Source organism: Manis javanica, chromosome 1 (assembly GCF_040802235.1).
Source record: "Manis javanica isolate MJ-LG chromosome 1, MJ_LKY, whole genome shotgun sequence".
NCBI classification, from domain to species: Eukaryota; Metazoa; Chordata; class Mammalia; order Pholidota; family Manidae; genus Manis; species Manis javanica.
The window spans coordinates 100,233,436-100,247,866 of NC_133156.1; the positions used below are offsets into that span (position 1 = coordinate 100,233,436).

General features: G+C 36.4%; 1 protein-coding gene across 2 annotated transcripts in view; it reads left to right on the forward strand.

Annotated features, from left to right (window-relative positions):
• SGTB (small glutamine rich tetratricopeptide repeat co-chaperone beta) overlaps positions 1 to 14,431 on the forward strand; it is a 69,956-nt gene that overhangs the window by 4,765 nt on the left and 50,760 nt on the right. Inside the window, exons 2-4 of one of the 2 annotated variants that reach the window (XM_073235682.1) lie at positions 4,680 to 4,758; positions 5,219 to 5,322; positions 8,241 to 8,310. In XM_073235682.1, the coding sequence (XP_073091783.1) occupies positions 5,299 to 5,322; positions 8,241 to 8,310 (94 nt within the window). In that variant the 5' untranslated portion in view covers positions 4,680 to 4,758; positions 5,219 to 5,298. The remainder of the gene's footprint in view (positions 1 to 4,679; positions 4,759 to 5,218; positions 5,323 to 8,240; positions 8,311 to 14,431) is intronic. The other variant, XM_073235680.1, reaches the window with a different exon arrangement.

A 14,431-nucleotide genomic window follows, 5' to 3' on the forward strand; every position in this document is an offset into this window, starting at 1 on the left:
CTCAGTTCTCAGTCTTCATCTGTCATACTCGCTGCTATTGACAAAGTTGATGGTCACTCCCTCATCCCCTCTCCCCAGTATACTTTATTCACTTGGCTTCTTAGTCTCTTGGTCTTCTTATCTCATTGTTTGCTCCTTCTCTGTTTCCTTTGCTGGTTCCTCTTCTTTTCCCTGGCCTGGAGTACCCAGGATCCAGGCTTGATCTTCTCATTATCTACACTCATTTTTAGGTGATACCATTCAGCTACTTGGCCTTGAATATCCCTTATTTGTATGCTGATATCTCTCAAATGTGTACCTTCAGCCCAGACTTTTCTTCTGAACTCCAGACTTCTGTATTCAGCTGCCTACTAGATATCACTGTATATCTCATAGGCATCTCAAATTGAACATTTCCGAAACCAAAGTCCTGATCCTCCCACCCAAAATCTGTTTTATCCACCACTTCCCTATCTCAGTTGATGACAACTCCATCTTTTCAGTTGCTCAAGCCAAAAACCTTGACATTATTCTGAACTCTTCTCTTTCTCTCATACTCGGTATCTAAGTTGTTCAATAAACCCTGTTGATCATACCTTGAAAATATGCCCAGAATCTGACCACTTCTTCCCACCTCCTCTGATATTACCCCTGTTTGGAATATTTCTCATCTTTTTTACTCTGATAGCCTCTAGCTGATCTCTTTGCTTCTGTTCTTGCCTCTTAATTGGCTTTTCTCCACACAGCCATCAGTGATGTTTTAAAACAGAGTATGACAGATTCAATCATTCCTCTGTTCAAAATCTTACAGTGACTTCTCATGTTACCTGGTCATTGTTTAAAAGATCTACACAATTTGAACTTCTGTGATGTGTTGTGTATAGGAGTGCCACAGATTTCTGTGTATTAATTTTGTATCCTGCAACTTCGCTGAATTCAGATATTATTAGATCTAGCACTTTTGGAGTGGATTCTTTAGGGTTTTTTATGTACAATATCATGTCATCTGCAAACAGGGACAGTTTGACTTCTTCCTTGCCAATCTGGATGCCTTTTATTTCTTTGTGATGTCTGATAGCCATGGCTAGGACCTCCAGAACTATGTTGAATAAAAGTGGGGAGGGGGGCTATCCTTGTCTTGTTCCCGATCTTAGAGGAAAAGCTTTCAGCTTCTCACTGTTAAGTATAATGTTGGCTGCGGGTTTGTCATATATGGCCTTTATTATGTTGAGGTACTTGCCCTCTATACCCATTTTGTTGAGAGTTTTTATCATGAATGGATGTTGAATTTTGTCGAATGCTTTTTCAGCATCTATGGAGATGATCATGTGGTTTTTGTCCTTTTTGTTTATGTGTTGGATGATGTTGATGGATTTTTTAATGTTGTACCATCCTTGCATCCCTGGAATAAATCCTACTTGATCATGATGGATGATCTTTTTGATGCATTTTTGAATTCAGTTTGGTAATATTTTGTTGAGTATTTTTGCATCTATGTTCATCAGGGATATTGGTCTGTAATTTTCTTTTTTGGTGGTGTCTTTGCCTGGTTTTGGTATTAGAGTGATGCTGGTCTCATAGAATGAGTTTGGAAGTATTCCCTCCTCTTCTATTTTTTGGAAAACTTTAAGGAGAATGGGTATTAGGTCTTCACTAAATGTTTGATAAAATTCAGTGGTGAAGCCATCTGGTCCAGGGGTTTTGTTCTTAGGTAGTTTTTTGATTACCAGTTCAATTTCGTTGCTTTTAGATTTTCTGTTTCTTCCTTGGTCAGTCTTAGAAGGTTGTATTTTTCTAGAAAGTTGTCTATTTCTTCTAGGTTATCCAGTTTGTTAGCATATAATTTTTCATAGTATTCTCTAATAATTCTTTGTATTTCTGTGGGGTCTGTCCTGATTTTTCCTTTCTCATTTCTGATTCTGTTTATGTGTGTAGACTCTCTTTTTTTCTTGATAAGTCTGGCTAGGGGTTTATTTTGTTTATTTTCTCAAAGAACCAGCTCTTGCTTTCATTGATTCTTTCTATTGTTTTATTCTTCTCGATTTTATTTATTTCTGCTCTAATATTTATTATGTCCCTTATTCTACTGACTTTGGGCCTCATTTGTTATTCTTTTACTAGTTTCATTAATTGTGAGTTTAGACTGCTTATATGGGATTGTTCTTCTTTCTGAGGTAGGCCTGTATTGCTATATACTTTCCTCTTAGCATGGCCTTTGCTGCATCCCACAGATTTTTGCAGTGTTGAATTATTGTTGTTATTTGTCTTCATATATTGCTTGATCTCTGTTTTTATTTGGTCATTGGTCCATTGGTTATTTAGGAGCATGTTGTGAAACCTCCATGTGTTTGTGGGATTTTTCATTTTCTTTGCATAATTTATTTCTAGTTTCATACCTTTGTGATCTGAGAAGCTGGTTGGTACAATTTCAATCTTTTTGAATTTACTGAGGTTCTTTTTGTGGCCTAGTATATGATCTATTTTTGAAAATATTCAATGTGCACTTGAGAAGAATGTGTATACTGCTGCTTTTGGGTGTAGAGTTCTGTAGATGTCTGTTAGGTCCATCTGTTCTAGTGTGTTGTTCAATGTGTGACCTGTTGCTCACAGACTCCTCCCCTTTTTCATTTGGCAGTAGCCAAATTAGCTTCCTTACACTGAATGCACCAAATCCTCTTTATGAAGTGCTCCCTGCCTAGAATGTTCTTCCCCCAGATAATGGTAATACCCTATCTCCTTCAAGTCTTAGTCATATCTTTTCCGAATGAGGCCTCCCCTGAGGACTCCATTAAATCTTCGGTCTGCTTCCCACATTCCCATCACTGTCACCCTGTTCTACTTTTTATTGTTTACTGTTCATAGTCTACCTCTCCATTCCCCACTAGAACGTCAGCCAGGGATCTTTGCTGTTTCATCCACTGGTATATCCAAAGTGCGTAGAAAAGTGCCTGACATGTGGTAGGTGCTCTATAAATATTTGTTGAATTGAATTGATGAATTAAATCAAGTGATCCTGGGCATATCACTTAGTTTGTCTGTATCTTAATTTCTAAGTCTGTTAGGTGGAGCTGTCTCCCCCTTTTCATCTAATAGATTTGTCAAGAGACTCAGAATCAGTGATAGCAGATATATAGTATATGGAAGCTTTTGAATGAGTGCAGCAGAAGGGATATGGTATTACTGAAGAGAATTGTTCACTTGCCCTTCTCATCAGTATGAAACAGACAATAATTATATGCAGTATTTCTTTGGATTTTTATCATTTATTCCTAAGTATGACTTCTTGAAGAGGGGATCATATCTAATAAAACCTATTTCATGTATGAGAATCTTGAGGTAAAAGATAAATGCTTGCACCCAGGTTCTTTAATTTTGGGGTGTGTGTGGCTGGATTAATAATGATAATGAAATAATCCTGAGTTCCAAGGCTGTGGTGGCTTTGTTCATGAAGCCACATTATCTCTCTAAATATGTGTTGATTTTGAACACTAAACATTTTGGCAACTAGGTTTACTTATCAACACAATTGTGTTTACTTATATGTGGAATCTAAAATAGACTAGTAGAAACAGTGGAGTGGTGGTTGCCAGGAACTGGGGAAAGGGAAGTGCAAGAACAACTGCTGGGCAGGAATAGAAAGGGAGAGGAAGAGGGATAGGTAAACAGTGGGTTATTTTCTACCTAAAAGATACTTTGACTCTTTGAAATTGGTAACTAGTTGCTTATTAAGTGCTCTTTTTTTTTTCTCTAAAAATTGTTCTGTGGATAGTTGAAGTAACCATGTTTCTTTTCTGAGAGAGGTAATTTTCTCAAGACCACAATTAATACATATTTATCTTTTAAAAGTCATACACAAATGTAAATGAATCTGTAAGTCAGATAGCAACAAGTACTGTATGATCTCTCCTATATGAGGAATCTAATTGATCAACCAATTGAGTTCGTAGATACAAAGAAGAGAATGGTGGTTGCCAGAGGTGATGAGGGATGGAGGTGGGGGAAATGGGTGAACTGTGTTTTTTGTTTTTTTTGTTTGTTTTTTAATAAATTAAGTTTTTAAAAAGCCGTACACAAATGTAAGTGAATCTATTTGCCACTGGAAGTACAGTGGACATTTTGGCTACATTCTCATCTTGTTGAGCCCAGAGAGAATTCCTTTTCAAAGGAGAGCATTCTTCGTATGAGAATCTGCCTTTATTCCCCCAAGTGAGTACTTGTACAAAAGAGAGGATATTCTCTTTTCATCATTATTGTCCTAATTTAGACCCCTTGTTTGTTTAGATCACTTAAATAGCAGCCCACCTGGTTTTCTACTCTTCCATTCTCTCCTTCAACTTTCCTCTCTAATTCATTCCCAACATTCCTACCAGGCTTTCAATTATAAACAAATTCAGTTATGTTATTTTCCTTCACTAAATTTTTTAATGGGTCTTCATTTGCTCATAGCATAAAGTTCACAACCTTTAAAAATATTATCAAAGGTACTGTGTCATCCACCAACAGACTTCCTTTCTAGGATAATCTAGCCATAATAGCTATATCGGTTATCTTGTGATACACCAGAAGTACTTGAGGCACTTATCATCACTTAACATGCTATTAATTTTACTATTTTGTTAACCTCCTATTAAATGTGAGCTTCATCATGTGGACAGTGATTTTTGTCTGTTAGGTTAACTCCTGTATCTCTGTCATCTTAGAATAGCACCGTGCACTTAGTAGGTGCCCCGTAAGTGTGCATGCATGAATGAATCTTAAAAGCCAACCTATCTTCACATAGTAAGTACACCAGGATTAATATTTAATGCTAACTATATGTCAGAGACTGTTTCTATTACTATTTTTAATCAAGTTTAGAGTTCTGTTTCTCACATTAAAAAAATGTATATTTTAGTTTTATTCAAGGCATTAGGACATAGGTGGTTAATCAGAGATTGGTGGTGGGGAGTAAGTTGTTAATGACATGCCAACAAGAATATGATGTAATATATACTTTGAGAAATTATATTCTAGGTAACATTTTTCTTTAAGTGAAGAATAAAAATCAAGTCCTCATCTTTGAATAGCTGGTCTATAAACAGAAATTTCTATGCAGCTGAATCATTTAGTTTTCCTTATGTTCTGTGATCATAAATGCTGAATTACCACAGATTGCAGAGTGCAGATTTCTGCCAGAAAAAAAAGGTTGTTTCTTTTTTTTGCTTGCTAATTTTTTTTCACTATTTAAATTTATTTCAAGTTGCAATTCAGTGCTTGGAGACAGTTTTTAAAATCAGCCCAGAGGACACCCATCTAGCAGTTTCACAGTCTTTGACAGAAATGTTCACAAATTCCTTCTGTAAGGTAAGCTGTCATTGTTTTCTCATTAGTGTCTGATTTAAGTATGATGACAATAGTATGTTGGATTCTTAATATTTGAGGGCCAGGCCTATAAGTAACTAACTTCCTCCTAGGTATAGCATAGTCCACATGGATATGGTTTGGGACCTAAAATATAACTTTTTAAATGTGCTCATATCAGTAGCTGTTCTCATCTTCTCACCTCCTTTTATATTTAGTGATGTCTTAGTTGGCTTTTTAAGTCCTTTACCTGATTATTTTTAGATTTCTGACATCTGAGTTGACATTCCCCTGAAACAAAGAACACCAGTGAAAAACAAAAGTTTTAACATTTATTAAGCAACCATGTAGAAATATATTCATCAGGAATTGAATATCATTTTGAAGCAGATTTCATCAAATTTGGCCATTGCTGGGACTCTTTAAAGCAGGGAAAGTTTCAGAGGCAATGTGCAAACCTAAGACTGCAACCCAAGTTTTCTGATCCTTCTCCTGTGACTGTTTATGTAGTCTCTGGTTTCTGGCCTTTTTAGGAAACATGGACCCTAAGATTGTCTGAAACATTTTAAGATTAGTGAATTTAGGGCCACAGGTGATCTCCCATGTGTTTCTTTCATTACAATTTGGTACTTCATGAACTCTTTTTGTTATTCTAGCTTTGTATTCAAGCTTCAGGGCAGAATGAGGAACTCAGGAGAGATGCTGAAACATATAGTATATACTTTGGCCTGGTAGGGACGTTGCTGAGAATACCACATTGACTGTTTCTAGAACTTGTTGGAAAGAGGTTCTTAGAGTTGCAATAAAGATGGTTTTAAAATTGTGGCAGTAAACTAGTCTCTCTTTATATACTTGGAAAAAGAGTAATACAGTCACACATTAATTCATCAAACAGGATAATTCTAATTATATAGCAAGTTATAAGGAAATGGTGGTGTGTCTCTCTGTGTTCTTCAGCAGGGAATTGTCCTTTTATTCCCTTTGGTTGCTGCCATTCTTTCATTATCCGGGCCTGTGGCCTCCTTAGGGAACCTGTGTCAGTGGCTGGATATGATTCTGGCTAAAGGTGACCTTCTTTGCTCCTAAATGCCTGAGAGGCTTGTGCTTGACACAGCATTTGGATTTGCTCGGTCTGGCTCTTGTCCCCGATGACCTGGTACTAAAGAGATCAGAACTTTTGTTTTTTACCTCCCAGGAAGCTCAAATTGACTTTTGCACTCTGTTTAACAGAGTTTTTTCTCTTTTTTCTATTTTTATTTTCTGATTGTATTTAATTGTAAAAATGTGTTGCTTGTTATTTTTAAAATATGGTTTCTTGGAACTGATATTTGTGATATCAGTCCTTTTTTGTTCTTATTTAACAGCTATGGCTTCATTACATTATGGGTTTGTTAGCAGAGTATGGAAAGAAAATCTAAAATTTGTCTGCAGCAGCTTATTTTATATTTAAATTGTAATAATTAAATAGATTATTTGTCTCCCTGTGTGTACTTGGTTGTTATGTTGGTTATTTTATTTTTAGGGTATTGCTTTTCTGTTTTTCCTCCTAATTAAATTTATATACTGAGAGATTTCATTCTTTTTAGATAAAGTAGATAATACTTGTCCCCCCATCATGGTCTGCTCAAACGTATTCAGTGAATATGAGAATTAGTTTTTGAAGTTGTAGAACCATGACAATCTCATTAAAATAATTCAGAAGGATTAGAAGACAGAATGGATTATAATCCATTTTTCAATGACCCTTTTTTTCATGCATAAACCTTCTAGGCTACAGTATCTTTGAACTGTAGATCCTGAGTGACAATAGTCAGTTTTAAGTAGTGACCTCTAATTAAAAAGGCTCCTATTTTGAGTCTATATTTTCTTATTTTAATATCTTATGTTTGGAAAAACTGATTGAGAAAGATTTTTTAAAAATAAGAATGACTCATATACTTTATCAGTAATTTTGTACTTGTGGATATTTGTGTGTAATTAGCAAAGTATATTTCCAGTGTGAAAGCTATCAAATTTATTGAAACTTTAGTCAAGATAAAGGTAGTGGTGGGTATATTTTAAATATAGTACATAGGTATATTGGTTACAAATTATGCTTTCTTGAAAATTATTAATTTATAAAGTTCAGAGTCAAGCTTAAGAGCAAACCAATTTTTAAAAGATTTTTCAAATCATTGGGTTCCCAGTGCCACTCAAGATATTTCTAAATTTTAATTTAGTTTTCATTTACACCTTTTTGTACCTTACTAATGCAAAAGAGGTTTGAGGATGATAGTGAATGCTAAAAACAGGAATCTTGTACTCTGTGTTTTACCGTAAAGTGAAATTAATATATGCCATTGTTTTAAAAACTTTGGAATATGGAAAGATACAAATAAGAGACTGAAATTTTTATTTCCAGATATTATTACTGTTGACGTTTTGTGTACATCTTTCTAGTCTTTGTTTTTAACCTGTGTCTCTATGCATGTGTATCTGTACATATTTAAATAAAAGAATCATTTTATAAACGCTTTCTTTATAAACTAAATTTTACTTAGTAGGATATCTGTTATATTTCAAAATGTTAACTAATAGAAACAATCCTTTGAACATATTTCTCTTCCTATTCTTTGTATAATGATTATATCTTCTGTTCATGAAGTAGAATTTCTGGGTATAGGGAAAGCAAGTAAAATTTTTTTTAATTCACAGTTGCCCATTATCTTTAGAAAAATTCCACTTACTCATTTTTCTAATAAAAGTATGTCAAAGTTCCTTCCCCCTATTTCTTCTAACACTGTTATTAGTCTTAGGTTTCATGACGTGGAATTACAGCTGATTTACTGTAATAAGGGTAATTCATTATTGCTTTACTTAGAGTTCTCTGGGATGACTCTTGATATAGCCAAGTGGAAGTACATTGATTTTTTTTTTTTCAGAATGACATTCTGCCTCTCTCAAATTCTGTGCCTGAAGATGTGGGAAAGGCTGACCAACTAAAAGATGAAGGTGATTTCATAGAAATATTCTTATTTAGTAAAATTTTCTGAAACTCTGTAGAAAGTTGACTGTGTTCATTGATAAGATTCTGGTTTAAACTGCCAAGACTGGATTGTCATAAGTCTACCTGGCATTTGTGAAACAGAAATGACTGTGATAGAGAAGAAGCCTAGAAATACAGAATGGCTTGTGGGTATAATGTAGGTGTGGCTTGCTTTGAGAGAAGCAGATGTTTTGGGAGTAAAACTTGCAAAACAAATAACTTAAGGGGTGATTACATTGATTTGTGTACTTTAGGATCCCCAATTCTTCTTTATGCCTAATCAAAGAGATGAAAATAATTTTTAGTATTATTTTAATTTTTATATATTTAGTGTTTTTGAGTTCTTTGAAATTTGTTAATGAATGCATATTGACTTGTTTATTAGCACGTTTGATCACTACATTATTAAATTTTCTACTAGTGGTTGTTGAAGCATTCTTGGTTTTAATAAATAAGTTACTATCGAGGATCTGTGTTCAGTTTGTCCGTCATGTCAGTTATGTTAAGCTATAGAGGACGGATAGGTCAGGCCTACAAGAGTTATACTAAGAAGTTGTAGGGCAGAGTCCTGATCTTAAGCAGTGAATGTGAGCCAATTAATTCACCGTCCTAAAGGCAGAGAGTTATTAGGGAATATGTCATGTTCAGAAGTTATACAAAAGTGGTTTGAAACCATTTTCTGGGCTTTTCTTTAGTTCATACCCTGAAGAAGGCAGGTGAGTTAAAAAAAAAAAAAGATCAATTGGTGTCTAAAAAAGTTAGATATGGAAAAGAGTATGCTTTTCCTATTTCTTGGGCCTGGTCATCTCTATTAGAGCTATAAATATACAACCTGTATCACCACCTATAATGGTTGCATAATGTTTCATGGTAGTGTAATACCATAATTTACTTACCTAGACAGATAATTTTGTAATCTTAAGTAACATTGTCTTTAATATCATTGTGTAACACTTTCACTGCTGTGTGAGTATCTTCTTAGGATTATATTATCAAGTGCTGCATTTCCAACATACAGACTGGTATCAGTTTTCAATTGTTTATTTCCTCTAAGAAATGATATCACTACAATTACTTAGAATTTTAGAATAGTATGACTTTAATAAATTCCATGCAAAATAAAGCAACAACCAGATCTTCATCATCATTTGAGTTACAGTAGTCCTGAAAGAATTTGGTTTTAAACTATCCAGATATAAATATATTTTTCATATATTATTAAAACAATTTAATCTGTTGTTTTTTCCTCACTGAGAATTTTGTAGTATGTGAAATCCTCAGTGATGTGGTATGTCCTCCACTAACATTTGGCTTTTGCAGCTCTCCTGGTTAAGCTCTAGTAATAATGTTGTATAAATGGCAAATTGAAATTTCATTTACTCTCTCATATTTACTCCCTCTGCATGGCACAACATTGGGAGATTGCGTTCCCTATTGAGTTTGTTTTGATGAGATGAGTATCAGTAAGATATGGGTGAGAGGGATAAGCAGGGTGAGGCTCATTTACTGTGGCAGCATGGGTACACTGTACTTACTGCTTTTGCTTTTACCCAGAAGCTTTGGTTCTTTGTTTTCACCAAGACATGTTATACATAAAATTAAAGGAACTGGGGGGAGGAGCCAAGATAGCAGTGTGAGTAGAGCAGTGGAAACCTCCTCCCAAAACCATGTGTATTTTTGAAAATACAACAAATACAACTACGCCTAAATGAGAGACAAGAGGATACAGTAAAACAGCCAGGCTACATCTACATCTGCGAGAACTCAGCATCTCACGAAGGGGGTAAGATACAAGCTGTGACCTGGCAGGACCTGAGCACTCCCCCAACCCCAGCCCACCAGCGGGAGGAAAGGAGTCAGAGCAGGGAGGGAGTGGAAGCGCAGGACTGCTAAATAACCAGCCCTAGTAATCTGCACCAGGAGTGCAGAAACACATTGCATGGTGTGCTGGATATTAGGGAAATGGAAAAGTAAAGTCTATGAGTGGCTCCCCTGAGACAAAAGAAATGCAAGTGCTTTTTGAAAGTCTTAAAGGGACAGGGGCTTTACAGGTGGAAGAAATCGTCCTGGCACACTCAGCCCAGCAGGCTGGGAATTCTGAGGAGCTTCAGACAACCCAGCCCTCTGGGAAGCAGGGCAGCTCTGAAGCCCCTCACAGTGATAAGCAGCCTGCCATTCAGTACCCCTCCAGCGTGGCTCTGCCACAGCGGCTGAGCAGTCTCAGAGCAGCCACACCCACAGCAGCTGCCCAAAGTTTCCTCTCCCAGCGTGAAGCTGCCTGGGCCAGACCTAGGGGCCACCGCTGGTGGAGAGCACACCCAGCGCACCTGCCACTTCCTGCAGGGCTCTGGGCTGCCCTGACGGCTGCTCCCAGTGTGGGGGGGAACCGACACAGGCAATGGAGAGGGGCAGGACGACCAGTAAGCAGGAAGGGACTTCATTCTCCCAGCTGACACATGCGTCACCTGCCTATGACTACCTCTATTACCATGAAAAGGCAGAAGAATTTGGTCTAGTGCAGAATCACCCAGACAAACCATGAGAGAGGGCATGGGGAGATGGATACGGCCAATCTTCCTGAAAAAGAATTCAAAATAAAGGTCATAACCATGCTGATGGACCTGCAGAGAAATATTTAAGAGCTAATGGATCAAGTTAGAAGGGAGAATACAGAAATAAAACAATCTCTGGAAGGACCTGAGAGCTGACTGGATGAGGTGCAAGAGACTTTTAATGGAATAGAAATTAGAGAACAGGAATACAGAGAAGCTGAGGCAGAGAGAGACATAAAAGGATCTCCAGGAATAAAAAATATTAAGAGAACTGTGTGACCAATCCGAACAGAACAATATTTGCATTATAGGGGTACCAGAAGAAGAAGAGACAGAAAAAGGGATAGAAAGTGTCTTTGAAGAAATCATTGCTGAAAACTTCCCCAAACTGGGGGAGGAAATAGTCTCTCAGACCATGGAAGCCCACAGACCTCCCAACACAAGGAACCCAAGGAGGACAACACCAAGACACATAATAATTAAAATGGCAAAGATCAAAGACAAGGACAGAGTATTAAATGCAGCCACAGAGAAAAAAAGTTCACCTACAAAGGAAAACCCATCAGGCTATCATCAGACTTCTCAACAGAAACCTAACAAGCCAGAAGAGAATGGCATGATGTATTTAATGCAATGAAACAAAAGGGCCTTGAACAAAGAATACTATATCCAGCACGATTATCATTTAAATATGAAGGAGGGATTAAACAATTCCCAGACAAGCAAAAGTTGAGGGGATTTCCCTTCCACAAACCACCTCCACAGGATATTTTAAAGGAACTGCTCTAGATGGAAGCACTCCTAAGGCTAAATAGATGTCACCAGAGAAAATAAAAAAACAGCAAAGAAAGCAGACCAACCAAATACTAACTAAAGGCAAAAAATAAAATCAACTACCCACAAAAGCAGTTAAAGAAAACACAAAAGAGCACAGAATAAAACAACCAGCATATAAAGAATGGAGGAGGAGGAATAAGAAGGGAGAGAAATAAAGAATCATCAGACTGTGCTTATAATAGCTCAATAAGCGAGTTAAGTTAGACAGATAGTAAAGAAGCTACCCTTGAACATTTGGTAACCACAAATTTAAAGCCTGCAATGACAATAAGTACATATCTTTCAATAATCATCCTAAATGTAAATGGACCAAATGCACCAATCAAAAGACACAGAGTAACAGAACTGATAAAAAAGCAAGCCCCATCTACATGCTGCTTACAAGAGACACACGTCAAACCCAAAGACATACACAGACTAAAAGTGAAGGGATGGAAGAAGATATTTCATGCAAACAATAGGGAGAAAAAAGCAGGTTTTGCAGTACTTGTATCAGACAAAATAGACTTCAAAACAAACAAAGTAACAAGAGATAAAGAAGGACATTACATAATGATAAAGGGGTCAGTCTAACAAGAGGATGTAACCATTATAAATATATATGTACTCAATACAGGAGCACCAACAAATGTGAAACAAATACTAACAGAATTAAAGGAGGAAATAGAATGCAATGCATTTGTTCTAGGAGACACCACTCACTCTAGGAGACACACCACTCACTCCAAAGGACAGATCCACCAGACAGAAAATAAGGACACAGAGGCACTGAAGAACACACTAGAACAGGTGGACCTAACAGACATCTACAGAACTCTACTCCCAAAGCAGCAGGATACACATTCTTTTCATGTGCACATGGAACATTTTCCAGAATAGACCACATACTAGGGAACAAAAAGAGCCTCAGTAAATTCAAAAAGATTGAAATTCTACCAACCAACTTCTCAGCCCACAAAGGTATAAAACTAGAAATAAATTGTACAAAGAAAACAAAAAGGCTCACAAACACATGGATGCTTAACAACCTGCTCCTAAATAATCAATTGATCAATGACCAAATTAAAATAAAGATCATGCAATATATGGAGACAAATGACAACAGCAGCACAAAGCCCCAACTTCTGTGGGACGCACCGAACACAGTTCTATGAGGAAAATATATAGCATTCCAGGTCTATTTAAAGATGGTAGAACAATCCCAAATGAATAGTCTAAAGTCACAATTATTGAAACAGGAAAAGGAAGAACAAACGAGGCCCAAAGTCAGCAGAAGGAGTGACATAATAAAGATCAGAGAAGAAATAAATAAAATTGAGGAGAATAAAACAATAGAAATCAATGAAACCAAGAACTGGTTCTTTGAGAAAATAAACAAAATAGATAAGCCCCTAGTCAGACTTATTAGGAGAAAAAGAGAATCTACATACATCAACAGAATCAGAAATGAGAAAGAAAAAATCACAATGGACCCCACAGAAATACAAAGAATAATTAGAAAATACTATTAGAATCTATATGCTAACAAGCTGGAAAACCTAGAAGAAATGGATAACCTCATAGAAGAATATAACCTTCCAGGACTGACTAAGGAAGAAACAGAAAATCTGAACAGACCAATTACCAGCAATGAAATTGAATAAGTAATCAAAAAGCTACCCAAGAACAAAACCCCCAGACTGGATGGATTCACCACGGAATTTTATCAGACATATAGAGAAGACATAATACCCATTCTCCTTAATGTTTTCCAAAAAATGGAAGAGGAGGAAATACTTCCAAACTCATTCTATGAAGCCAGCATCATTCTAATACCAAAACCAGGCAATGACACCACGAAAAAGAAAATACAGACCAATATCCCTGATGAACATAGATGCAAAAATACTCAAAAAAATGTTATCAAACCAAACTCAAAAATACATCAAGAGGATCATACACCGTGATCAAGTGGGATTCATCTCCGGATGCAAGGATGTTACAGTATTTGAAAATCCATCAACATCATCCACCACATCAACAAAAAGAAGGACAAAAACCACATGATCATCTCCATAGATGCTGAAAAAGCATTCAACAAAATTCAACATCCATTCATTATAAAAACTCTCAACAAAATGGGTATAGAGGGCAAGTACCTCAACATAATAAAGGCCATATATAACAAATCCACAGGCAACATCATACTTAACAGCAAGAAGCTGGAAGCTTTTCCTCTAAGCTCAGGAACAAGACAGGGATGCCCACTCTCCCCACTGTTATTCAACATAGTACTGGATGTCCTAGCCACAGTAATCAGACAAAAAAAAAAAAAAAGAAATAAAAGGCATCCAGATTGGTAAGGAAGAAGTCAAACTGTCCCTGTTTGCAGATGACATGATATTGTACATAAAAAACCCTAAGGACTCCACTCCAAAACTACTAGAACAAATATCTGAATTCAGCAAAGTTGCAGGATACAAAATTAATACGCAGAAATCTGTTGCTTTCCTATACACTAACGATGAAGTAGCAGAAAGAGAAATCAGGAAAACAATTCCATTCACAGTTGCATCAAGAAGAATAAAATACCTAGGAATAAACCTAACTATGGAAGTGAAAGACCTTTACCCTGAAAACTACAAGACACTCTAAAGATAAATTAAAGAGGACACTAACAAATGGAAACTCATCCCATCCTCTTGGCTAGGAAGAATTA